The following is a 26046-nucleotide window of genomic DNA, read 5'->3' on the forward strand; positions in this document are numbered from 1 at the left end:
CTTATTTGTACTTACTTATGTGCATGTTGACTCCTCCTTTAGACTATGAGCTTCTTTTTAAAAAATTTTTTTTTATTTAAAAAAATTTTTTCTTTTTTGTTTTTAGACTGAGCTTCTTGAGTGTAGGGACTGGTTTTTGTTTTTGTTTTGTTGACCTTTCTTTGTATCCCTAGCACTCAGCATAGCGTCTGGCAACTAGTAGTCACTTAATAAATGCTAGTTGGCTGTGTGACTGGCTAAGGTATTACTGTATTTTTTTGTGTTTTGTTTGTTTGGTTTTTTTTAGGCAATTGGGGTTAAGTGACTTGCCCAGGGTCATACAGCTAGTAAGTGTCAAGTGTTTGCTCTGAGGCCGGATTTGAACTCAGGTCCTCCTGACTTCAGGGCCAGTGCTCTATCCACTACACCACCTAGCTGCCCCTGGTATTACCGTATTATAAAACTGCCCATAACATTGTACCAACCAAAATTTCATAAGAAAAGTGGCATGAAGGATGTCATTAGAATTTGGGCTGCTCATTTGGCAAGAGTAAGGAAAAAAAAACCCACTGGACAAGACTGCTCGCTCCATTGGTAGCCATGCAATGTCAATAGAACTAGAGGAAGGTTCTCAGCATGTTGGGTGGACCTTAGTGGAAGAAAAGCTGTAGAACATGGACAAAAGCCCCATCGAATGAGAGGCTGTGCATGGGTTGTGATTTGTACCACGAAAGGGAACATCCTTATGTCAATGAGATCACAGATCAGCTGAAATATTGTAGCAGTCCAGGACACATATAGACAGCTCCATGTTTCTATAAATACCAATTCCCCCCAATTATTTATCCGTGATCACATTCTGTAGAAGCAAACAAAAAGACTGAACTTGGGTCTTTATGACCCCAAGGTCAGCCCTCTTGTCCTCTATACCATGCCATCCTCATTTAATATTTATATATCACCTTACTAAAGGTGTAGGTATAATAGAGGGCTGGAGGATACGGAGAGAGGGTGGAAACAAAAGAAATATAAAACACAGTCCTGGGCTTGCAGGAGTGGCAAAATGAATAAAATAGACAGACAGTAAACTTATCAGTCAGTCCATCAACTAGCATTTATTAATCACCTGCTAAGTGCCAGGAGCTATGATAAGTGCTGGGCCTACAAAGACAAATGAGCCGAGTGTTGTAATCCTGAGCAGTTCACTAAATGGAGGCTTTGGAAGATTGGAGTCTACAGGATCCTTTTTTTGTTGTTGTTGAGTCATTTTTCAGTCCTGTCTGACTCTTCATAACCCCATTTGGGGTTTTCTTGGCAAAGATACTGGAGTGGTTTGCCATTTCCTTTTTTTGTTTGTTTTTTTGGGGGGGGCAATTGGGGTTAAGTGACTTGCCCAGGGTCACACAACTAATATCTGAGGCTGGATTTGAACTCAGGAAGATGAATGTTCCTGACTCCAGGCTTGGCACTTTACCCACTGTCACCTAGCTGCCCTATCAGACCCTTAGGACCAAGCATTTATGTCTTCTCACTTCCCCCTTCTGAAAAAAAGAAAAACTGGGGCAGCTAGGTGGCACAGTGGATAGAGCACCTGCCCTGGATTCAAGAGGACCTGAGTTCAAATCAGACCTCAGACCAAACACTTGACACTTATTAGCTGTGTGACCCTGGGCAAGTCACTTAACCCCAATTGCCTAAAAATAAAATAATAATAATAATAATTTAAAAAAGAAAAAAGAAAAAACAAATCCTTGTTACTAATATGCATATTCAAGCAAAACAAATACTCTCACTGGTCATGTCCAAAAGTGTGTCACGTTGTGCATACCATCTACATACCCACCATAGCACGTGGGTAGGAGGTGGGTAGCAAGCTTTATCAACGGTTCTAGGACCAATTGCAATTCAAGTCATAACAGCAACCTAGTCACCCCAGCAGAGTGAATGGGATCTTTTGGCTCCTAGTGAGACCCTTCTACCCCCACATTATCTTTGCATCAGCTTTCATCTTCTCTCATACCCTCAATTCCTTTGGCAATAATTTCCCCAGGAATTTACAGTATTCCACAAGAAAAGATGGGTGCTGCCCCTCCCCTCCCCCTGGGCCTGGCCTCCCATCCAAGTGCCTGCCCTTATTCCCTTTTCCCTTTTCCTCATCCAAAACTCCATCCAGGATGGAAGTTTAAGCACATTTATTTCATGTCGCCCAAACCACGTGAGTCTCCTGGCTAAGATCAATCTGGTTGCTGGCATACTTCCTCTGTGACTTTGGTCAAGTCACTTCCCTTCTCGGCGTTTCAGTTTCGCTGTCTGTAAAATAGAGCTGTTTGGCTGAGACGATTTCTCCAAAGTCCGTGGAAGCTCGGGGATGCCTAAGTGAGGAGTGAAGCACTCAGCTGTGGACTTTGAGGAAGCGAGGTGGTACAGGAAGATCGGGGGCTGGAGCTACAATTGAGGGGCGCAGGTGGGTCGGTGAGTTTGGCTGCAGGGCATTGTTGGGGAGCGTAGCCTGCTGGGTGCCCAGCGAGCCCAAATTGGGCAAGAGGCAGAGCCTCTGCGCATGTGCATTAGAAGCGCTTGAGTTTCACTTTGTAACTTTTAAGTAGTCAGGCAGCCTCTGGGCTGGACCAGGTGGAGCTCAACAACCTCTCTGTGCCGGCGCCAGAGCCACTGCTACAGGTAAAGGGGGACAAGGACCGGAAGGCGCCGCCGCTGCTGCCCCCTCGCCTGCCTACCTGGCTGCCTGTCTGTCCAGGGGTGCTATGGGCTGAGCTGGGCTACCAAGGGGCACCGTCCCCGAACCCTGCCACGTCAGGTGTCCGGTTCCGGGGCGGGCGTGGCACGTTCAGGCCTTCTGCTGTGGTCCTGCCGAGGTGTGGGTGGGTAGGTGGTATCCACAGCCACGCATCTCAGTAACAAGAGAAGGGGACCAAGAGAGGGGCCACGTCAGGGGAAGCGTGACTCCAACTTCGGGCAGCGCAGAGCTGCTCCCTTCTCTTCCTCTGGGTTCCTTACACCCTGCCAAGGACTCTCTTCCTAAACTACGCTGCCTCCTTTTCCCACCCTTAATCCTCTCCTTAATTCCGCCCCTTCCCGCTTCTGTCCTCCTTTTCCCTCACTAGTCCCTTTAAACCTCAGCGACTGTACCCCTTCCCGTCAGCTGGCGTCTGAAGTCTCCACTAGCCTATCCCGGAGCTGCTTCAATTTGACATTTCCTCCCTGCGCTTCTAGCCCTCCCTTTTAAGGTTAACTTCCATCTACTTTGTATGTTCTAGATATCTCTTTATTTACATTGCGCCCCTCCCCAATAAAAGGTAAGCCCCTTTGGGGCAGGGACTATTGGTTTTTTCCTTTGTATGTCTAGAGTTTGTCTCTGTGTCGGGTGAGCGCTTAATAAATGCTTTCTGATCGATTGAGCTTATCCACTCATGGGGAGACTTGGCAGGAAAGGTATTAAGGGACTGCTTATTGAGAGGCCTGAGCTCACCAGTGGAGCTCAACCTCACAGGCTTAAACAGAATACATCCCCAAAAAGCCTATTAACTGCTTAAGACAGCACTAAGACTTTTGGGACACGCTGTATTTGGAAGCCCAAAGGAATAGAGGAAGAAGTTAACCTGAATTTGAACCACCTGTTACCAGTTTGGCTCCTTGGGTAGGGGGTGGACAGGACCTGAAAACTAGAGGTATGGGAGAGGGGAAGCAGCAGGGCTAAGAAAGCTTTTGCAAACAAAGAAAATCTACTGAGGTTCAGCACCTAATGATAAGCCAAAGTTATCAGAGAGCTTAAGGTGACTTTGGTGATTTCAGTCTTAAGGAAGTGCCTCCCTCCAAGGACAAGGTAGTAGTGGAGTGCCTACTGCAGACTTTCTGCTCTAAGTAACAAGTAGGAATTAAGTAGTGGAGGGGTAGGGAGGAGGGTGTTTCGGGTGGAGGGTTGATTCAGGCCCCAGACTGCTGAATGAGGCTGTCCAAAGAGGATATCTATCCTTCCTTCCTTAGGGTGTCCAGAAGTGTGTTGGTAAGCACTAGAAGGTAGAGGATTCCAAAAGGAGTATAGCCAGAGGGAATGATTCTTCCTCAGAGAGCATGCCATAAAAATGTCCTTCCCAGCACAGGAAATTTATTGGGCCCCTTAATAACTCCACATCTGCAGAAATTTCTCTAAGGGTGAGTGTGGGCAAGAACAGAGAGCATGTCATCATTTCCCTTGGAAGTGCCATCACACACCCCAGTGTGTTTGGTTTGGGGATGAACTTGGGCCAGCTGGCAGTTCATATACCTGAGAATGGAAGAAAACACAAGCATGAAATGCTCCTATGGACTTTACGTGTGTGTTTCTCTAGTTTGAGGGAATGATTTTTTAAAACCGGGAGCTATAATTCCCCCCTCCTCCCTTACTAGCAGGCCACAAGTTTAAAGAGCACACAAGGTGTCCCAGCTCAAGTATGCATACAGTTCAGTTGCTAGTTGTTTAAGTAGGGGCCTTCAGAAGTCAGGCTGTTTGCTCCATGAGGGGATCTTCCATGGAGAAGCTTTTGCAAAGAAGCAAAATCCACTGAGGTTTCAATCCGAGATCTCCAGTCACAGGACTTCAAGGGAGATGGCACTCAGGCACGCTAGAGGAGACAGAGCTGCTTGGAGTTAACTGATCTCTTAAAACATCATCTTTAAGTTTGGTGGGGATGCAGAAAAAAAAATACTTTTGTGTTTCCATAGTGCCTCTCTTCTGAGCTGCTTAGCCCTCTATAGCTTCTCTGGGAGGGAATAACAAGGGTTCCTCGTTTGATGTTATAGTTGAGGAAACTGAGACACAGGAATGGTAACTTACCAGGGTCATACAGTGAGTCTGGCAGAACTGAAAAAGAAATGCAGGCCTCTTGACTCCCAGCTCAGTGCCCTTCCCATCAATCCACCCTGTGTACTACCTTGTAATGTATCCATGCAGACTCCAGAAGACATTGAAATGTGCAGTTACCACTTTGGTACAGTCAAGGTCAGCAACTGGATTTGACTGAGAATCCAAGGTTTTAGATTCAGATTTTGAGAGGACTACAATACTTGGAAAGTACACTGAATTAGACGTGCTGAGCCGACTGGGGTCTAGCACAATTATACCCTTTTCCAGCAGTGTGATCTTGGGCTAGCTACTTAAATTCTGTTCCTCAGAGGTAATTTGTGCAGGAATATTATGGAGATCAAATGGAAAAACTGTCCTACATATTTTAAAAAGATGATTTCTAGGTAGAATAGGATGGTAGTATTTATAGCTTTAGACCCCAAAAGGACCTTAGAAGTCATTTAGTCCAATGCCCTCGTTTTATAGCTAAGGAAACAGGTGGATATGAAATGACTTGTCTAAGATGCCACAAATAGTAAGTAGCAGAGCTGGGATTTGAACTCGGGTTCCCTGATTCCAAATCTAATACTCCACTGTGCTGCTTTATTATTTATTTATTTTTGTATTGAACTATCTAGTGTAGTCTGAGACATATTCAGAATGTACTCTCAGAACACTCCTCTTTAGTAAGTGCCTGCCTGGCTGGTTTCCCTAGTGCCTTAGGGCTTTTGTCTACCATGTCAAAGGAACTGCCCTCAGCATCGAACCTCAGTCACAGCCATCTGGTAGGTGCGGATTCACTGCTAAGTCCCACTGGCCTGAGGTTTTCAATGCTCAATCAATCAATAAGCATTTATTAAGTGCCTGGTATATACCAGGCACTATATTAGGTACTGAAGATATGAATGAAGGAAGGAATGGACATTTATTAAGTAACAAATAGGGGCAGCAAGGTGGTGCAGTAGACAGAGCACTGGGTTTGAAATCAGGAAGACTCAACTTCATGAGTTCGAATCCAACCTCAGGCACTTACCAGCTGTGTGACCCTGGACAAGTCACTTAACCCTGTTTGCCTCAGTTCCTCACCTGTAAAATGAGCTGGGGAAGGAAATGACAAATGCCATCCATAAGATGCTCTATGAGTGGCTTCCTTTTGCTTTTGGGATCAAATTCAAATTCCTATTTGGAAGCTGATTACACCTTATTCCCCCTCATAAACTCTACACTCCAGTCAGACTGTCCTATTTTCTGTTCCCTGTACACAACTTTCCCTCTCCTACCCTTCTGCCTTTGTATAGGCTGTCTCCTATTCCAGGAATGCTCTCCCTCCTCATCCTCTTGGAACCCCTAGTTCCCTTTAAGGCCCAGCCCAAGGGCCACCGCTTTCAGAAGGCCTTTCCTGACTCCCCTAATTCTCCTTACCTCTTCATTTCCTCCCCTGCCCCCAATCATTTTGCACTTATTTTACATATATCTTGTGTTTACTTATATGTGAATACATAAGGTTCCCCCAATGTGGTAGAACGGAAGCTCCTTGAGGGAAAAGAGTTCTCATGTTTGTATTTGTATCTGTAGCACCAAACACAGTATCTGTCGTACAGGTGCTTAATGAATGTTGATCAATTAAAAACCAGTTGAAAACCTTGCCTTTTGATGTAGAACAACACTCAGTCTCAGGTCTCTGGCCTTTCTCCTCCACTTGTCTCATCTTCATTTATTCTACCATAGCTCTTCCTGATTCTTTATCCCCTCTGGAGCAGCGGGAGAGGCCTTTGGGTACTAGAACACTGTTGACCTCAAGAGCTGCCTTCCTAGGTGACCGTCTCTTCCTGGGGAAGAGGAAAAGTTGGTCAAAGCAGAAAGTCACTGGGAGAGACTCTCTTTGGAGGGATAGGATTGAGTGCTTGAAGAGAGAGAAAGTAACAGAGGCATGAATCCAGAAACAAGCCAATTTTTTAATATTTGTAGTTGGGTAGGTGCTGGGGGAAAAGAGCTGATGCGAGTGGGCTCTTAGGTAAAACCAAAGTCTACGAAGGGCTTTAAATTCAAAGAGGTTTGGACAGTTTTCAGGGAATGTGAAAAGAGCGGCGAGGAACCTGATGTGACCTTTTGACATTCCTTCCTATTCCTCTTAGAGCAATCCATGAAGGCCGAATGACCTCCAGGACTCTGGTTTTTCAAGACCTGCAGGAAATGAGTTGTCACCGTGGCGGAGTCCAGCTTTCAGCAGTGTGGGAGGTTCGGCTGTGGTGAGCCAGAGACGGGGAATGTTTGTTCTCCTTTGCTCCCTTGCCAAACGCCAGAGAAGGCACCATCTGAGGCCATTTTCATAGGCTCCTGATTCCAATCACCCAGTAAGTGTAGGGATGAGGGGGAGGGACAGGCATTAATCTTGCTGAGTTGGAACTCCTTGGGAGGTCGGTTTGGGACCTACCCCTGGAAGCGATTATGAAAGGAGATAGAGAGGCTCCGCAGTTGTAGCAACATCCACGTGTATCATTCCAGGACCACAACCTTTGTCCTTGCTAAGCTGCTTCTGCACTTACACAAGATATGCACTGTCATATCTTATATAAGAGGGGAAAGAAGTCATTTAAGTTGGGGGTGTGTCCAGAATCGTGTTGAGGTCCTGTTCCGTTAAGTCATTCACTAAGTATGGGAGTACCTACCAGGTTTGGGCAAAGCCTTGGGCTAAGTGTTTGAAATTGAGGAGTGTGATCTCCACCTCATTCAGTCTGTGCTCCTGGAGAAAGGGCTCTGAACTGGAGTTAGAAGCTCTGCTACTTACTACTCCTTGGGTAAGTCAGTTCATATTTCTAAGCCTTAGCTTCCTTATCTGTAAAATGAGGATAATAATATACCTTGGCAGATAGGTGGTGCAGTAGTAGATAGACGCTGGGCCTAGAATCAAGAAGACTCATCTTTCTGAGTTGAAATCCGACCTCAGACACTAGATGTGTGACCCTGGGCAAATCACTTCACCCTGTTTGCTTCAGTTTTTCATCTGTAAAATGAGCTGGAGAAGGAAATGGCAAACCACTTCAGTATCTTTGCCAAGAAAACCCCAGAGTCATGAAAAATCAGAATTGAAAATGACCAAACAACAAGAAGTACCTAATAAGGATTCGAATAGGGACTGGACCTGTGATTTCATTGGCATAGGGAATTCCCTATGAGGAAACTCCTTCTACCAACTCAGGCTGCCATATTCTTTGCGCCTTAGAATACTGAGGTTAAATGAGTTACTTAGCCAGTATGTGTCAGAGGTGGGACTTGAACCCAGGTCTTCCTGGCTTCAAGACTGGCTTTCTGCCCACTATGCACTGCTGCTTCTTGGCATGTAAATAATAATCACAACAATAACAACAATGATAATAACCATTATTTTCCCCGGCAATTGTGGTTAAGTGACTTGCCCAGGGTCACACAGCTAGTAAGTGTCAAGTGTTTGGTCTGAGATCGGATTTGAACTCAGGTCCTCCTGACGTCAGGGCTGTTGCTCTATCCACTATGCCACCTAGCTGCCCCAATAATAACTATTTTAATATAATACTTTAAGGCTTGCAAAAGATTATATTTACATTATTTCACTTGGTCTCATATTTACCTTTTACTTCCCCGGGTACACACAGACATACACAGACACCTCCCCAGCATTGAGGCTGTGAATCTGAGGGGCAACATATGTTAAGTAGTTTGTAAGCTTAAATGTCAGCTCCTCTTAAAACTTTTGTTCCCTGCACAGTTGGACACGTTCTCAGTTTGAATGATCCAGATTTCTGGAATTAAAGTTTAAACAGTCATTTGAGGCTGGGGGCAATAGGAGAGGGGAGGTTGAGTATTTCTGTGTCTAAGAACAATGTGGTGAGAGAAATTATTATTTTGCTATTATATTAACAACCAATTATAAAATTAGTATTAAGTCTTGACAAGCCCCTGTTGTCAGTCAGCCAATCTCTGAAGGACATGATTGATTGACAGGATTTTTCTAGGGTAAGACCCCACCCAACTAGGAAACCTTATTTTTATTTAGAGTGTAAATAGAATCTACTCTAAGTGAATTTTTGCCCGTAAGAAATAAGCCCGAAGAAAGAACTATGGAGTTTGAATGCAGATCAAAGCATACTATTTGCTATTTTTTTTCTTCTGTTGTATTTTGTTTCCTCTTTCTGGTAGTTCCTCCTATTAGTTCTAATTCTCACAACCTCAGTAATGTGAAAATATGTTTAATAGGAATGTATATGTATAGCCTATATCAGATTGCATACCGTCTTGGGGAGAGAGGTAGGGAAGGAGAGGGAGAAAAATTTAAAACTCAAAAGCTTATGGAAGTGATTGTTGATAAGTCAAAATAAATTAATTTTAAAAAAAAGAAAAGAAATAAGGCCACATCCTTGCACTTCTCCACTGGGGTGGTTTAGAAGATTCTTCTGTCCAAATTGCTGGAGGCGTCTGAGTCTTGTGATCAAACCATGTTCTCAGTAGGTGGAGCTGAAGATTTCTATCTCCTCATTTAAATGTTCACCAATCAGGGTTGATTTCGCCTGTCAGGGGCATTCTCTTTCTTTTTTAATAGTATTTTTTTTCCAATTACATGTAAAAAAAAGTTTTCAGCATTCACTTTTATGAGATTTTGAGCTCCAAACTTTTTTCTCCTTCCTTCCTTCCCCACCCCTTTCTCCAAGAAAGCAAGCAATCTGATATAGGTTATACATGTATAATCATATTAAACATATTTCTACGTTAGTCATGGTGTGAAAGAAGAATCAGAATAAAAGGGAAAACCACAAGAAAGAAAAAACAAAACAAAAAAAGGGTGAAAATAGTATGCTTCAATCTGTATTCAGACTCTATAGTTCTTTCTTGGATGTGGATAGCATTTTACATCATAGGGGCGTTCCCTTTCTTTCTTTCTTTTTTCCCCCCCTTTTTGGTGAGGGAATCCTGATTAAGTGACTAGCCCAGGGTCACACAGCTAGTAAATGTTAAGTGTCTGAGACAGGATTTGAACTCGAGTCCTCCTGACTCCAAGGCCTGAGCTCTATCCACTTTGCCACCTAGCTGCCCCTGTGGCATTCCCTTTCAGAAAAAATATTCTCTTTTTTTTTTTTTTTGGTCATTCACTGTCTCCATTAAGGGTCTTTGGTGACCTAGAGAAACCACTGACCATCAATTTACTGATTATTAGCTAGCCAGATTGATAAATTGATTATTAATTACCACAAACTGTCTTGCAGGTTTTTCATTTGTCACAGAGTAGCTAGAACCACAGATGTAGCTATAATTTCCACACATGCATAAACAACACTCATAGTACCTCATTGGAAACCTTAAGGTAATATAGAAATGTTAGCCATCATCATATAAAGTACTATATAAAATTTTGTTCTGCAGACTTAAAAAAAATGTCTAGCTGCCTGGGCCTTCACTCTTATGAAGCATTGGGCACTGTCTTCTTTAATTTTGCAGAATCATCTAATTATAGAATTGGAAGGTACTTTAGCAGTCATCCAGTCTGACTCGTACTTGAGAAGGAATCCCCATAGGATGATAAGATCATAGATTTAGAATTAGAAGGGACCTTAGAAGCTATGGAGTCTAACCTCTTCATTTTACAGAGGTGGAAACTGACGCTCAGAGAAGCTACACAGGTAGTCAGTCCCTGAAGCAGGGAGGTTACACAGGTAGTAAATATTTGAGGTCTTCCTGACCCCAGGTCCTGGATTCTATCCACCGGGTCACCTCATTGTCTCCATACCCCGCAAGTTGTCATCTAGTCTATTTGAAGACCTCCAATGAGGGAGAACCCATTACCTCTCAAAGCAGCCTATATGGCTTTGGACAGCTCTAATTTTGGGAAATTTATCCGATCATTCCAAACTTGCCTCTTTGCAACTTTTTCCTGTGTCGTGGTTCTTGCCTTTCAGACCAGATTGACCAAGTCTAATCCCTCTTCCAGCCTTTTCTTGAAGTCCTCCAGTAAGGAGGCTGTCAGTCTGTTGGACTTTGGGGAAGTTCTAACTGTTAGGAAGTTTTTTCCCCCCTCTGACACCAAGCCTAAATTTCCCTCTTTGCATCTTTACATCTTCCAACCCCATGACTCTTGGTTCAGCCCTTTAGGGCCAAACTGGTCAAATCCAACCCTCTTCCATTTGATAGCCATTAAAAATTTGAAGATAGCTATCATGTCCTCCCCTGGGTCTTTTTTTTTGGGGGGGGGGGAGTGCAAAACATCTCAAGTTCCTTCAGTGAATCTCAGTATGAAATGAACTTGAGGTTCTTTCACCATCCTGGTTCTACTAGTGACTCTCCAGCTTATCAATGTCATTCTTGAACTCTGGTACCCAGAACTGAACACAGTACTCTAGGTGAAGTCTATCTGGGGAAGAGCACGGTGGTCCTATCACTCCTTTATTCCTAGAAGTTATGGCTCTCTTAGTGCAAGCCAAAATTACATTAAGGTTTTTGACTGCCACACCATGCTGCTCCCTCACTGGGCTTGCAGGCCGCTAAAACCCAAAGCTCTTTTTCAGACATACCAGTCTGACCACACCTCTCCCATTTTGTATTGATGTAGTTGAATTTTTGAACCCAAGTACAAGGCTTTACATATTTTGCCCTCTTAAATTTCATCTCAACTTAACTGTTCAGTGAAATAGGGGAGGAGGTTGGACTAAACAATCTTTAAGGTCATTTTAGAAGTTATCTAGATCCAATTCTAGCTCCGGGATTCCCGTGCTTCTGGATTCTATTTATCGTGTGTCTTCTGTGTCTCATGTATTGTGTTGATAGCTATAGCAGGACCAGATTTTCCATTCTTCTGTTACTTGTTTCTTTTCTTTATGTTTTCCCTTCTTCTCTCTCTTTTCTTTCACCCTTGCCAATGGCCCCCATAAACACTGTTTAGTCCTTCTGGTGGCCCTTAGGATTAGAGAGAATTTTCATCTTGGTCTAGAGAAGTTCTTAACTTTTTTTGTGTCATAGACCCCCTTTGACAGCTAGTTGGCACTGTGGATAGGGCACTGGGCCCAGAGTCAGGAAGACCTGAATTCAAATCCAGCCTCAGACACTTACTAGTTGTGTGAGCCTGGGCAAGTTACTTAATCTGTCTCCCTCAGTTTTCTCCTCTGTAAAATAGAGATTAGAACAGCACCTACCTCCCAAGGTTGTTGTAAACATAAAATGAGATAATATTTGCAAATACTTAGCGCAGTGCCTGGCACATAGTAGGCACTTAATAAATGCTTATTCCCTTTTCTTCCCCCTTGGCACTATGGTAAAGCCTATGGACTCCTTCTCAGAAAAATGTTTTTAAATATATAAAATAAATTACATAGGATTGCAAAGTAAACCAATTATGTTAAAATCCAGTTACCAAAATATTTTCAGAAACAAGTTCCTTAGGCCCTAGATTCCATTGTCTAGAGTCTCTTAAGACATTGGCAGCTTCTTCTATGTGTTTCCCCTTAGTCTGGGGTGGTACCCACCTCAGTTAATTTCCATTTGACAGATTGTGTTCAAGGGAACCTGTTTTTGAGACCCAGAGTAAGCCTGGCTGTCCCAACCCCTCTGACAATCTGGAATCGCTAAAACAATGGGACTATTCTCAAGTGATGCTGCTGGGCACAGAGGAATTCTGAATCCCTTTCTCTCCAGCTGACTTCCTGCTTAGCCACCAGTCCTTGTAAAGAAGCATCCGTCCCCTACAGCAGCATAAGAGATACTGGTACCAGTGGTGTGGTCTCAAGGGAGTGTCTGTTCTGTCATTAATCCTACTGCTTATTGTTTACCTCCTTCCTCCTCTTTTCCCATCTGGCTTCTAGGAATGAAGGGAACAACAAGTTTCCCAACCCTGAGCCTGTGGCATCCTGGGGTGGTCGGGAGCAGAGAGAGGCTGAACACTGATCATAAGCCCAATGATACGTATTGCTACAGCACTGTCAATAACACCAGTACTGTGCTCCAGGGAGTGACCTTTGGTGGAGTTCCTACTGTCCTGCTCATAGATGTCAGCTGTTTCTTGGTGAGATGCTCCCATTTCTCTTTGGTTTGGTGAGGGAACACTAGGTGGAGCAAATTAAGTTGAAGCCCCTGCTTTTAAGGAGTTTATAGGGGTGGGAAGAGGGAGACTGTTGGGGAAGGGAAGAGTTTACACCTGAGCAGCATGGACTGGAGCTGGGACTTCAAGAAGGCTGGCTTGGGGTTAATAGGATGAGTTAAATCCTAGAAGGAGAGAGAAACAGGTAAGGAGTGGGGCCAGGTGGTGGGCAGTTTTGAAGACAATATGTGTGTGTGTGTGTGTGTCTGTCTGTCTTTCTGTCTGTCTGTCTTTCTGTCTTTCTTTCTTGTACTGGGAATATCAGAGTGCCCTGTAAGATAGTGGGCATGGGAAATTCCCAAACTGTAGCATGTAAGCATTGCAAAAAAGCTGTATGAACATAGCTTCTTACTTGAGTCTTTCCAGGAACATGCTGTATTGCTTATGGTATACTTCAGTCAACAAGCATGTGCCTTTAAGATCAGTCAGTCAGTCCCCAAGCCACAAGTATTAAACTTCTACTATGTACCAGCTACACTGATAAAAAGACAAAATTGAAAGCATCTCTTCTCTTAAGGAGTTTACATTCTCATGGGGGAAACAACATGTACACTTTTAAGTATGTACAAAATCAATACAGGTGTAGCTTGATATGGAGGAACATATAAGGAATATATCTCTAAGAAGCTAAAAGAGCTTCTCCCAGAGGGAGGTTGAGATAGCAAGAAAAGATCAGTTTCTGTGAGAGAAAACCAAGGGTGTAGAGGTCTAACAGTAAGTCATAGAAGAGAATGATGAGCAGATGACCTAATTGGGTCTCTGTACTTCAGAGAAAGGAAGAGGGAGTACATTCCTGGCAAGGGGACAGCCTTGAGGAACACCAAGAAGGCCAGTTTGGATAGACCATAGAGTGCATGGAGGAAAGTAATATATAATTAACTTTTAAGAGTAAGGTGGAGCCAACATTGTGATGGGCTTTAAATGCCAAATAGAAGAATTTGTATTTACTCCTAGAAGTAATAAGGAACCACTGGAGATAATTGACCTGGGGAGTGACATGATTGGACCTGTGCCCAAGATATGTCACTTTGGCAGCTGTTTGGAGGATGGATTGGAAATAAAATGAAGTTCATGTTTGCTTGTTTGCAAAAATCCCCAGTGATAATTCAGACTTATTGGAATCAGGCCAGGCCCTGTTACTTCTCTCTAAGAAAACAAAACTTGAGTGATTAAAGAATATTGATCAGGGCTCAGCTAAGGGAAAATGACCAGGCTTTTTGCTGTTAATTCTAATACACACACACACAAACACACACACACACACACACACATATGTTGTTCACTCGTTTCAGTCAGGTCCAATTTTTTGTGGTCTCATTTGGAGTTTTCTTGGCAAAGATACTGGAGTCGTTTGCCATTTCCTTCTCCATTTCGTTTTATAGATAAGGAAACTGAGGCAAACAGCGTTAAGTGATTTGCCTGGGGCCACCCGGCTAGTAAGTGTCTGAGGCTGGATTTGAACTCAGGTCTTCCTGACTCCAGGTCCAGTGTTCTAGCCACTGTGTCACCTTGCTGCCGTATATGTATGTATGTGTGTGTGTATGCCTATGTATATACATATGTATACAATATAGATACATATAAATGTATGTATATGTCTGTGTATATGTGTATCAATGAGAGAACTTGGTCTCCAGGGCTGCTACATAAATGTGATTTTGCTTCCTAGGGTCACTTTTTAATCTTTCTGCTTTGATGTTAGTAGAAGTTGGGCAGTGGGAATGTTGCAGTTAGATCGTACCAAGGCCTGGGAAAGCAATTTATGTTGAAGCCTCCATTACAAGAGGGTCTGACCTCCTACTGCGATACACTTGAGTAGCATAGTAGAAATGACAGGATTTCTGTGCCCATGGAGGGGCATCACCATTGCTGGAGGTACATAGGATGCTGAGCTTTGTAGTTAGTAGACTTAGGGTGATGTTGCACTCATCCCCAATAAATCTCCAATTCTAATTAGAGAAAAAAATTTATGATGCATCTGTTTGTCTTTCTCTTCACCTCCTTTGCCCCCCCCCCCGCCCTTTTTTGTTTCTTGCTCCTAGTTTTTAATAGTTGTGTTTTCCATAATACGAAGAAGATTTTGGGACTATGGCCGCATCGCACTGATGTCAGAAACAGACAGGTAAAAATAAGATTCCTTGGTGTGAGAGTAGATGAATGGAAGCAGAACTGTCCCTTGGGTACTACAAATTGGGCCATCACCCAGACCCTTTACTTTTTGGGGGGGGGGAGAGGGTAGGGTTGGGGTAGAGGAGGGGGTTTCTGGGCAGTGTCCAAAGGAGGGATCATGTGATCGAGAGGGAGGTAGCTCTTCCAGCTGGCATGTCTACCCGGTCAGAGATACTCATTCTTTCCCCAACAAGGGTTGCTGTCAGGATCAAATGAGATAATTTCTGTAAAGAGCTTTGCAAAGCATTAAACCAATGTAAGTGTGAGTTATTATAATGCAAGCAACCCATAAAATGGTCAGCAAGGCTAATCTGTTCCACCTTCTTCATTCTACCTCCAAGCATCCTATTTTTGACTTTTTTTTTAACGTCATAGAGACCCTAGATCTTCATTTTAACTTGATTAACTTGATAAACATGTTGAGGGTGGTGCAGAAGTATGATTGTCTCTTGGCCCAGGAAATGAGTGTAGGCTTATAATATAATCCCTGTTCAGTCAGTGCTTCCCCACGTAAATGACCTTTTGTTCTTCCTGTTGGAAACACCCCTCCTCCACCTTGTCCCTCGATGTCCATCTCAGGAAGGCACCTGACCTCCAAGAACCAGGGTTTTTGGGACCCAAATCAAAATGTACAAAGGAAATAAAGTAGCTATAACTCCCTATATGTTTCAACATTGAGGAAAATATGGAAAGATGAGGGTTTCTTTACTCAAACTGCTTATTTCAAGTGTAACCCTTTTGAAGTTAATGAACTCCAAAAATGGGAGAGACTTATTAGTGCCAAAAAGTCCATCCATGAATATTCAAGCTATAGCAGTCCTCAGCCCCAGTAAAAGCTCTACAGGCATAACTCAGCTGCTTGGGCATCCTTTGAGTTTATTGAAAAACAACATCTGTAGTGGAAGACATAAACTCTTTGTCCACCTTAATATCGTACCATTCTCTGAAGGCCCTTTGTATATTTTACATCAAAGGGAGAAAGGTGATGGCAAATTATAGATCTAAACAATTGGAACTTCCAGATCTGGCCGGATATGATACATACCCGAGTATTGTATCTGCTGCTGACGTAGTATTAGTGGGGAAAACTGGATTCCTTTGTCCCTTGCCTGGGGCCCGTAGGCAGCTTCAGCTGAGAATTCCTCCCTCCAGTGCCTTCTCTTCCCACAAGCCTAAACTGGTGCCGAAATGTGGCCCCTGTGAGTGGAGGGTCACCTGTGAATTTCCTAGCTCTGGGGAACATGGGTTGTTTGTCACGTCAAAGCTATCTTTGCCGTGTATCAATTTTGTGAAAACTGCATGTGATAACCTTGAGAACAAAACCACCATACCATTTGCTTACATTTTATTGAAGGAAGTCTCAGGCTGTTTGTTTTTTGAGAGTAGGGAGAAAAAAAAAAGCAAGCCTCAATAAAAGTTTTTGCGAGATAGTCTGTTGGTGAGGGCACTAAACATGGAATCAGATGATAAAAGATGGAGAAGGAATCTTGATTCCAACACTCTACACCAATGAATTTGGACAAGTCACAACTTCTCAGATCTTTAATTTCCTTATTGCTGATTTATTGTCAGGAAAGTGCTTGTCAGCGAGTCCTAGGCCCACATTTTAGTGAATGTGGAAACTCCCTCAACAGAGACACACCAGACAGCCCAGAATTTATAGTCTTAGAGATTTGCCTTAGGGTCAGAGGATTAAATGACTTGCCCAGGGTCACCCACTTAGTTTCAGAGACAGGCCTTGAACCCAAAACTTCCTTACCTCAGGTCCAGCAGGTTCTAGGTACTACACCAAGTGTTCTTAACATTTTTGTGTGTCATAGGTAAAGCCTATAACCCCTTTGGGAAAATCTTCTAAGAATTTCTTTAAGTGCATAAAATTTATTTTTATATACACACACATTCAAACATATGTACATATATATGTGTATATATGCATATATATACACGTATGTATATAAAATTACAAAGTAAATAAATTATATTGATATACAGTTTCAAAATATTTTAAAAAATGACCAAATTTGTGATATAGTTTAGACTTCCCTGAAATCTATCTATAGACTCTCTTTTTTTTGGGGGGGGGTAGGGTCTGTAGATCCCAGGTTAAGAACTCCTGCTCTATACCAAACTGCAATATAGTGATTTGTAATCTGTAAAGCAGAGGTGTCAGCTTGTGCCTGCAGAACTCCCAGAGTGTAGATTAAAATGTAATTGGGAAATGTTTAGTAAATAATAATATCACAAAACATAGATAATGCTAATTTGTGGTTTTCTAAATCAATATGCAGCCCCTAGGGATCCCTTTCAGAGTGAGTTTGCCTCCACTACTGTAAAGTACCTATACATAGATGGTAAGTGTGCTGCCCCAGTCAAATTTTCCACCTAACAGTGTTCCTGCAGAAAGTTGGGCCTGGGAAATTTAGATGGATGACACACACAGGGCCTGCATGGGGTAGACCACCTTCTGCTCAGGTTAAGGACAAATTCGGTCCACAATCTATGTGTGTGTGAACCTACAATCTGCTAACAGCCCAGAGCCACATAGTTTTTCTTCTCAGAGATTACAGGTTTTTAAAAATCTTTTGTATTTTGCAACAGTTATGATATCCTCAGGTAAGTTTTACATTATTTGCATTGATTTTGTTCTGTTGATTAGAGGCCTATCAAAGGCAAAGAGTGACTTTAGACAGTCTCACAATACCTTTTAAATTTCTTTAGCTAGAACTTAGCAACAGGGAAAGTAGAAAGCTGAGTTTCCTTTCCATCTGAGTCAATAATTCTCCGAGTGGTGTTAAAGGAAGCAAACGTAGTTGATTCTCCTCTAAGGGAATGGGGTAACCCTAGGATGGGGAATGGAATCCCAGCTGGGAAAGGTGGGATAATTGTGGGCCGTGTGCCCCAGGCACAATTACACAGGCTTACATATCTTTCTCTCCTTGTATGTCCCAGAGAGTCCAGATATCAGAGGCTGTCTTCCTCTTCCTCAGGGCATCACGACTTTGAATCAGATCTGGTTAGTATTTTAAAGGACAGAGCATTGTGGGCTGTGGGTTCTGAGAGTTCACAGCAGACATTTGGGAGGAGGACTACTTCCAGTCCTTAGCTACACCACGAGGGGGCAGGCAGGTTTAGGGGAAAGACTCCTGGATCCAGAGAATTGGACTGAGTCCCTGACTCCTGAACTCAGAAATGTGTGCTCCTGTGCTAATTGTTTAACCTCTCTGAGAGTTGGCCTCCTTAGCCATAAAATTATGATACTTCCACTATCTCCCTTGTGGGGCTGTTGTGAAGAAGGAGCTTTGTAGATGTCAAAATGCTGCCTAAATATGAGTTGTTTTGTTGATGTTAACAGTGATAACAGCAATAATTAGAATGTCATTGATTTGGAGCGGAAGGGACCCCAGAGACCATCTAGTCAAACCCTCTCTCTTTATGGAGGAGGAAACTGAGATTCAGAGAGGTTGTGACTTTTCCCAAGATCACACAGGTAACAGCCCATGCTCATCAAAGGAACTGGCAATGTGCCTGTGACAACAGGCGCTACAGACACAACAATGGAGAATACAATGAATACTATTTGGAAAGATGAGTCATGGGTTAGTGTAGTATTGGGATACTTAGAGAATTCATGTGAATGAGACAGAGGTAATAGGTAAGACAGAGGTCAGTAATCCTTTAACCCTCGTGTCTGCCAAGTCCCAGGAGACCCACTTGGTAGGCAGAAGATGTAGTTTGTAAGAGGGGACGGAAATGAGAGGAAGAAGAACAAGAGAATAGGACAGAAGGTAAAAAAGGAAGGAGAGGGAGAGGGGAGGGGAAATAAGGTAGCAGAGGAAAGAAGAGGTGCCCATGTAGTAGGTGATCAGCAGCTGGATTGCTGACCTACTTCTCAGCTAAGGGAGTATTAAGCCCCAGGGAATTCTAAGTTTAAAAATAATTGTGATTGCTTCTAAAGTCTACAGACAAATGCCAACTTCCTCCCCTTAGATTTCATTCTAAAAGTTTGGCCCCAAATTGCTATTTTGACTCAGGCGCCATCAATTGTTTTCCAAATGTTCTACTGACAGGCTCTGCATTAATGTCTCCAAATCAGCTGTGAGATGTCATCATCTCTTGATTTAAGTGTTTGGACTGGGTCCTCTTGAGCTTTAAAAATATTTTTTCCCAAAATTATTGAGACTTGAAAGAAATGTTTTCTCCGGTGTTCCACACACATGGTGCATGGCTGTGATTTTTTTTTTCTTAACAAGGAGCATATGGAGACTGTCTTAAGGGGGACAAAGGGGCAGCTTGCAAAATTGGGGACAGATAAACTGCTTTCAGCATAATAGGAGATTAAATTGTTGTCTGATTTCAAAGATTATGAAAACAGCTGTCTCCTCAAAGCAACAGATGTTTAGAAGCTAATCAAATTGTTCTTTCTTTCCAGGGGTGTTGTTCATGGCTAACTGCTGTTTTCCGAATGCAGTAAGTATGTGATGGCGGGAACAGTCACTTGGATCCTTTGTTACAGCTCATTTATTTGGGTGGTAGGAAGATTAGTGAGGGAAGAGCCAAGCTGCATTGGGGTGTAGAATGATCGTGTTTTTATAGGGTGGGGTGTGCTTTTTTTATTGCATCAAAAGCATTATCTTGGGGTTAAAGCATAAGTTTCATCCCAGGAGTCCTTCTGGTTTGGAAATGGAGGTGCCCAAAAGGAAGGGAACCTACAAAAACAGAGCATAAGTTGCTGAAGTGTAGAGGGACCTTATGCTTTGCAGTAGACCATCTTGGGAATGTGAGGTGGTCACAAAGAGAGTTCAGTTGAGTGTGCACTGGGAACGACAGAGGAGGAAGGGCAGCTGTGGGTGGGGCTCCCTTTTTTTTCTCAGTTACCCAAAATGTAAATTCTGACACTGGTTAGAGCCCTTAGCTTTGTATATTGCTTTCTTTCTAGACAGGATTGGGTATGTCATTGGCCTTTTTCCACTTGGACCAGGTCACTCTGTAAAAACGGGGGAATAGAAATCTGTTTTCCCCCTCATTTCTAAGCTAGCTCCATGAAAAACTACCAGTGATAAAAACTGTAACTAAGAGTTCTTTATTAGTTGCAAATCACCAACACTAAGTCTAGTTAAGCTACGAGGGGTTTGGTATTTTTCTGTTTTTCTCCTACTCCTAGCAAAAGCTAATAGAAGCTATGAGGTGAGAAGAATGTTTCTAGTAAAATTGATGAAGGAAATAGTTTATTTTTTTCTATCATTCATTCCTTCATTCAACAAAATATTATAGAGCACTTATTGTATGCAAGGCATAATAATAGTAAGAACTCTGGTTTAGAAGTAAAAACCAGTGAGGCAGCTAGGTGGCACAGTGAATAGAGTACCAGCCCTTGAGTCAGGAGGCCCTGAGTTCAAATGTAGCCTCAGAGACATAATATTTCCTAGCTGTGTGATTCTGGACAAGTCACTTCACCCCAATTGCCTCACTAAAAAAAAAAAACAACAAACAAACAATAGTAAAAACCAGGCAATTAGACGGGGAGAGCCCTATTTGAGTCCTGGTGCGTAATACTGTTGATTCAACTCTTTGAGGACTGTGACATTTACTTCCATTCACCATTGTGGTGTGGTAGCTTTGTTGTTGTTAAGTCATTTTAGTCACGTCCAACTCTTCGTGACCCCATTTGGGGTTTTCTTGGCAAAGATGCTAGAGTGTTTTGCCATTTCCTTATCCAGCTCATTTTACAGATGAGGAAACTGAGGCAAACAAGATAAAGTGACTTGCTCAGGGTCACACAGCTAGTGAATGCCTGAAATCAATTTTGAACTCAGGAACATGAGTCTTCCTGACTCTAGGCCCTGCACTCTATCCACTGTGCTACCTACCTGCCCTTAATTCTTAACAATTAGAGTTATCTAAGAGTGGAATTGGGCTGCCTTGGGAGATATTAGGTTTCCCTGTCAGTGGTCTTCAAACAAAAACTGGATGACTATTTGGTTGTATTATAGTATAATAAGGATTGGGGAAGGTTGGTAAACTAGATGGCCACTGAGGATCTTTCCAATTTAGAAATTTTGTGATTTTGTAGGAAGAGAATGGAAGTAGGAATACCTATCAGAGGTTATTGGTGGATAGTAACTAGGGCCTGTAATGGCAGTGGGATTAGAGGTGGGGGTGGGGGAAGGGAACACAGACATGAAAAATATTGAATAGCTAGATTCAACAAGATTTGATTATTGATTGGGTATGAGAGGTGAAGGAGAGAAAAGATTCAAAGATAACCCCAGAATTTTGAACCTTTGAGACTTAGAGAATAGTGGCACCCCTGACAGAAACAACAAAGTCAGAAGGAGAAATGGGTTTAGGGAGAAAGAGAATAAGCTTAGTTTGTGGGACATGTTGAATGTGAGGTGTTTGTGGGATACCTAGATAGAGATATCCTTTACTTTATTGGAGATAGAGGTATCAAGCTCAGAAGAGAGACCAGGGTTGGAGATGGAGTTTTGGGAGTTATCTACATAGAGGTGGTAGTTAAAGATATGGGATTGATTAAGATTACCATTGAATGAATAAATGAAAAAAAACCCATTAATTAAGTGTTTACTACATGCAAAGCACTGTGCTAGCCACAGGAGATACAAATAGAAAGGAAAGAAGGTCTCTGCTCTTACAGAGCTCATATTCTAATGGGGGAGAGAACAGATATAGGTTTCAGCTTCAAGTCAGATGAAAAGGTCCTTAGGATGCAATAGCAAAGCAGATGGTAATGCATCCATGTCATTCTCACTGATAAAATCGTGCCAGTTTCTGATGTTGGACCATTTGACAGTGCCAAGAACTTTCTTCTAAGTTTATAGTTTATAGTAGCTGTACCAACAATACCAGCAGAAGAAATTGCCTGGATGCATCTTTCTGGGAGTTGCTTCCCAGGATGATGACTTTGAGATCTAGGCAGGAAGCAAGGCCAGTGTTCTGGGGAAGAATTAGTGAGGGAGTAAAGTAGGATTTTTGAACTTCAGTGAGAGCCCAGCTAAAGGTATGGATCATCCATTTAGAGTGAAATCAGCTCTGTCGTGTGACCTTCTCAGCCTGAGAAGCAAAAACAGAGGAATACGATGCAGAGGATGGTACTCAGGGATGAAATGAACAAAGCAAGAAGGACAGTACAAGGTCAAGGTTAAGGCGTTCTGGGACAGTGGCTGGTAAAACATGAAAGTAGAAGGTCATCAAGCTGGGGGTGGAAATAAATAAAGCCAGAGTGGGAGGATGGGTTGGGAGAACAGCGATGGCTCTGCAGTAGTCATGATAAAAACAAAAAATAAGTTTTAGTGTGAGAGAATGAGAGGGTGGAAGAGCTGGAGTCTGTGGATAGGAATAGAATTTTGGAAGTTGGGGAACTTGAAAGAGGCATGGTTCTGAGGAATGGTAAAGCCTTACTGGGGTGGGGAAGCTGCAGCCTTGAGGCCACATGTGGCCTTCTAGGTCCTTGGGTTTGGCCTTTTGACCAAGTCCAAGTTTTACAGAACAAATCCTCTTATTAAGGGGATTTGTTCTGTGAAGTTTGGATTCAGTCAAAGGGCTGCACTTGAGGACCTAGAGGGCCACATGTGGCCTGGGGGCCACAGGTTCCCTACCCTTGGGAGGTATCGCCATGCCCATGTGCAGCTGAAGTGGGGTGGAGAAGGTTGTGGGGTTGAAGGATTGTGTGGTCCAGCTCTTAAAGGGACTGAATATTGAAATCCTTCAGGCTGGTGGCAGGAGATAGGGCAGAGAGGAAAACCATGAGCAAGATGCTAAAATAATTGAGGAAGTTAGGAAAGGGACCCAGAGGTGAGTGGACCAGAGTGTGGCATGTATCGCCTGGCCTTCGGAAGAGAGACAGGGTTTTAGGGGAATGGTGTGAAGTAGTAGAAAAGAAATCACAGAGCCTGTCCATCCCTCTTCTTGTCCCTGAGGCTAAGTCAGAGGAGTGACCTCCTTATTCCTCAATCCTTTCTCCATTGGTGTTCTCAGGAGAGAGCTGGGTTTGAAAACAGAAGGTGGGATGTGGTTAAAAAGTCTGGAGGTGTGATGGGACTGTCATTCCTCTGTTGGACACATTGATTTCTGGCTTCCTGAGAAGCGGTGGGTCTCTAAGGGCCTCATTGTCAGGTAGCATTGAACAAAAGGTGGCCAACCTTCTCCCTCTACAACGCAAAAGGTAATAGTCATGATATCATCCATTTATAACTGGAAGGGACCCCCGAGGCCATCTAGTCCAATCTTTCATTTTAGAAGTGAGGAAATGGATTCAGAGAGGCTGTGACTTGCCCAAGGTCAGACAGTCAATAAGTATGAGGCAAGATTCAAACCCAGGTCTTCCTAACTTTGTTTAATCCTTTCCCCACCATGGCACAGCTCTCACATCTTTAATCTCAGGTTTCTTCCTATCCCCAGACTTCCCTAAAGCAGCATCATAAAGGAAAAAAAGCCTATCACTTTATTCCTCTGGTCTTCAGATCCCAGCAGGGAGAGATCAGGGCAGAGGGGACAGCCTTTAGGATTAGAGTTGGACTTCCCTGGCACTTCTTCTCTCCCATTTATGATTTCCGTTGTGGTGAACAAAGATGGAGAGAGGGGAATGCAGTAGGGGATGCCACCTGCCATCCAGGAACCTTCTCCTTGGAGGTTGGGCTGTCTTCCTGTGTAGTTGCCCAATGTAATGCTGATTGGGGTTTCCAGAATCTATCTTGTTAGCATCTTGGCTTGTCCTATAAAATAGAAGTTCCTTGAGGGCAGAGACTGCTTCATTTTTGTCTTTGCATTGCTAGCGCTTAGGGATAAGTGCTTTGTAGCACTCAGCTCAGTGCTTGGCACATAGTCCATGTTTAATAAATGTTTGTTGATTGATTCGTACAGGCAGAAAGATCTTTGGGATGTATACACACACATGTGTGCACACACTTTTACACACTTGGGTGGTTGCGTAAAACGCTATCAACACAAACCAGGGTAGCAGCAGGGTTCTGGGGGAATTTCTGGCCCAAGCTACTCAATTGACACTCTATGTTTGTGTCTGTGTCTGCCCAGAGATGAGCAGATCCAGGAGTGGTGTGGAGATGATGCCATACACTATCTGTCCTTCCAACGCCATATCATCTTCCTGCTGGTGGTGATCAGCATCTTGTCTCTGTGTGTCATCCTGCCTGTCAATCTCTCAGGCGATTTACTGGGTAAGAACTTTCCCTACTCACTCTTCTGATTGGAGAAGGGAGAGGCCAGAGCAGGGTCCCCTTTTAGAGCTCATTGACAAAGATCCAGCATGGATCTCTAGGGATTAAGCGCTGAATTCAGATTTGAGAAAGTCGGAGTGCCAGAGACCTAGCCAAGGTCACACAAATATGTTATATAACAAACCTGAAATTTGAACATAGGTCTTTTGTTTCTAAATTCAGTGCTTTTGTCACATTATAACTCTCTTCAGTTAAGTTCTACGTTCTGTGACTTTTCCCCCTCCTCAAGTATTACATGAGGGATCTCATTTTCAAATGCTGAAATTAATCTTCATCCCTGGTAGAGATTCCCAAGCCTAGTTTTGTGATGCCCTACGATGTTTCTAATTATCCTAAGGGTTGTAATGAAGTTACCTAGAACTAAATTTTAATTTATTTTGACTTATAAAAATGCATGCATACTGGATATTAAAAGGAAAAAAATTCAGGATGGTGTTCCAAAGCGAACCCTGGATGATGTGTTCTAATTTCCTGAGAAATGAGAATCACTGGTTTGGAGGCTAGACAACATTTTATTTCAACACCTTACACAGAGTTCTATAAACACAAGCTGACTTTCCCTATCAATCGTCTTCAAGACTGTCTCAGGACAGCGTGTCTGTGTTTTGTCTTCAGATAAAGATCCTTACAGTTTTGGGAGGACGACAATAGCAAATCTGCAGACTGGGTGAGTGTCGGAACTGCGGAGTGTATGAACCTGGCAGAGGCTAGGCCAGCAATCCTTGCTCTCATGTGTGTTTCTTCTCAGGGAGGAACTTGATGGGAAGCCAGACCAGAGAGCCCAGGAAAGGCCACCACAAGTTCAGAAGACAAGAGGAGTGGGTTTAGGGTGGAAGACAAAATTCATTTTGGACAAGCTGATTTTGAAATGCTTGTTGGATATACAGTTGGAAACAACCTATAGGCAGTGGGAGAAGCAGGGCACCAGCTCAGAATCAAGTTCAGGGCTAAAGATACAGCTTTGAGAGTCAGAGATGGTAGATGAAAGTATGAAATTGAGTGAGGTTATGAAGGGAGCAAGCGTAGGGAGTGGGGTGTCTCTGGGTCCTTCTCTTCCTTTAAGATCCAACTCAAGCATCATTTTGTATATGAAGACTTTCCTATCTGCCCCCTACAACTGCTAGTACCCTCCCTTCCAAACTACCTCGTATTTAATGAACTTAGACTGGTTTGTATTTATTCACTTTAAACTTAAGCTGTAGATACACATAAATGCACTTATCCCCTCCATTAGAATGTAAATTCCTTGATGGCAGAGACTATTTAATTTTTGTTTTCATATCTTCATCACTTGGCACAGTGCTTGGCACTTAGTAAGCGTTTAATAAATATTTGTTGATTTATTGATATTGATGAGAAGAGGGAAAGTGCAAGCAGATTTGTGAACTCTCCCTGGCTGTGATAGTGTGGCCATGAATGTCACAGACAAAACCCATGTTTTGCAGGAGGTGCTTACAAAAAGAGGAGCCCCTGATGCCCTGGATATACAGATATTTTATAGTTAACAAGGAATAAGGGCAGGGAGGGAGCTTTCTGACATCTTTACTTCAGGACCCAGAGTATAGACTGTTGATCTTGTCCTAGGCACCTTTCTTTTCTTTATCCCTCATGTTTGAATCTCTGCTCTGCCTTCCTCCTACCCCTTCCTTTTCCATAGAACAAGAGCTTTTCTAGCCCCTGCCCAAGGATGACAGCAGTGGGCCCAG

The 26046-nt window shown here is 43.1% G+C and overlaps 1 protein-coding gene across 1 annotated transcript in view; it reads left to right on the forward strand.

The window, feature by feature from the left end:
* The first annotated feature begins 2569 nt into the window (after positions 1-2569).
* LOC114049844 (CSC1-like protein 1) overlaps positions 2570-26046 on the forward strand; it is a 43324-nt gene continuing 19847 nt past the window's right edge. The window contains exons 1-8 of the mRNA XM_027871269.1: positions 2570-2658; positions 6955-7173; positions 12643-12842; positions 14960-15039; positions 18036-18099; positions 19516-19553; positions 24138-24280; positions 24956-25007. Of these exons, the coding sequence (XP_027727070.1) occupies positions 12645-12842; positions 14960-15039; positions 18036-18099; positions 19516-19553; positions 24138-24280; positions 24956-25007 (575 nt within the window). The 5' untranslated portion in view covers positions 2570-2658; positions 6955-7173; positions 12643-12644. The remainder of the gene's footprint in view (positions 2659-6954; positions 7174-12642; positions 12843-14959; positions 15040-18035; positions 18100-19515; positions 19554-24137; positions 24281-24955; positions 25008-26046) is intronic.

Source organism: Vombatus ursinus, unplaced genomic scaffold (genome assembly GCF_900497805.2).
Source record: "Vombatus ursinus unplaced genomic scaffold, bare-nosed wombat genome assembly UNPS02014798.1, whole genome shotgun sequence".
NCBI lineage: Eukaryota > Metazoa > Chordata > Mammalia > Diprotodontia > Vombatidae > Vombatus > Vombatus ursinus.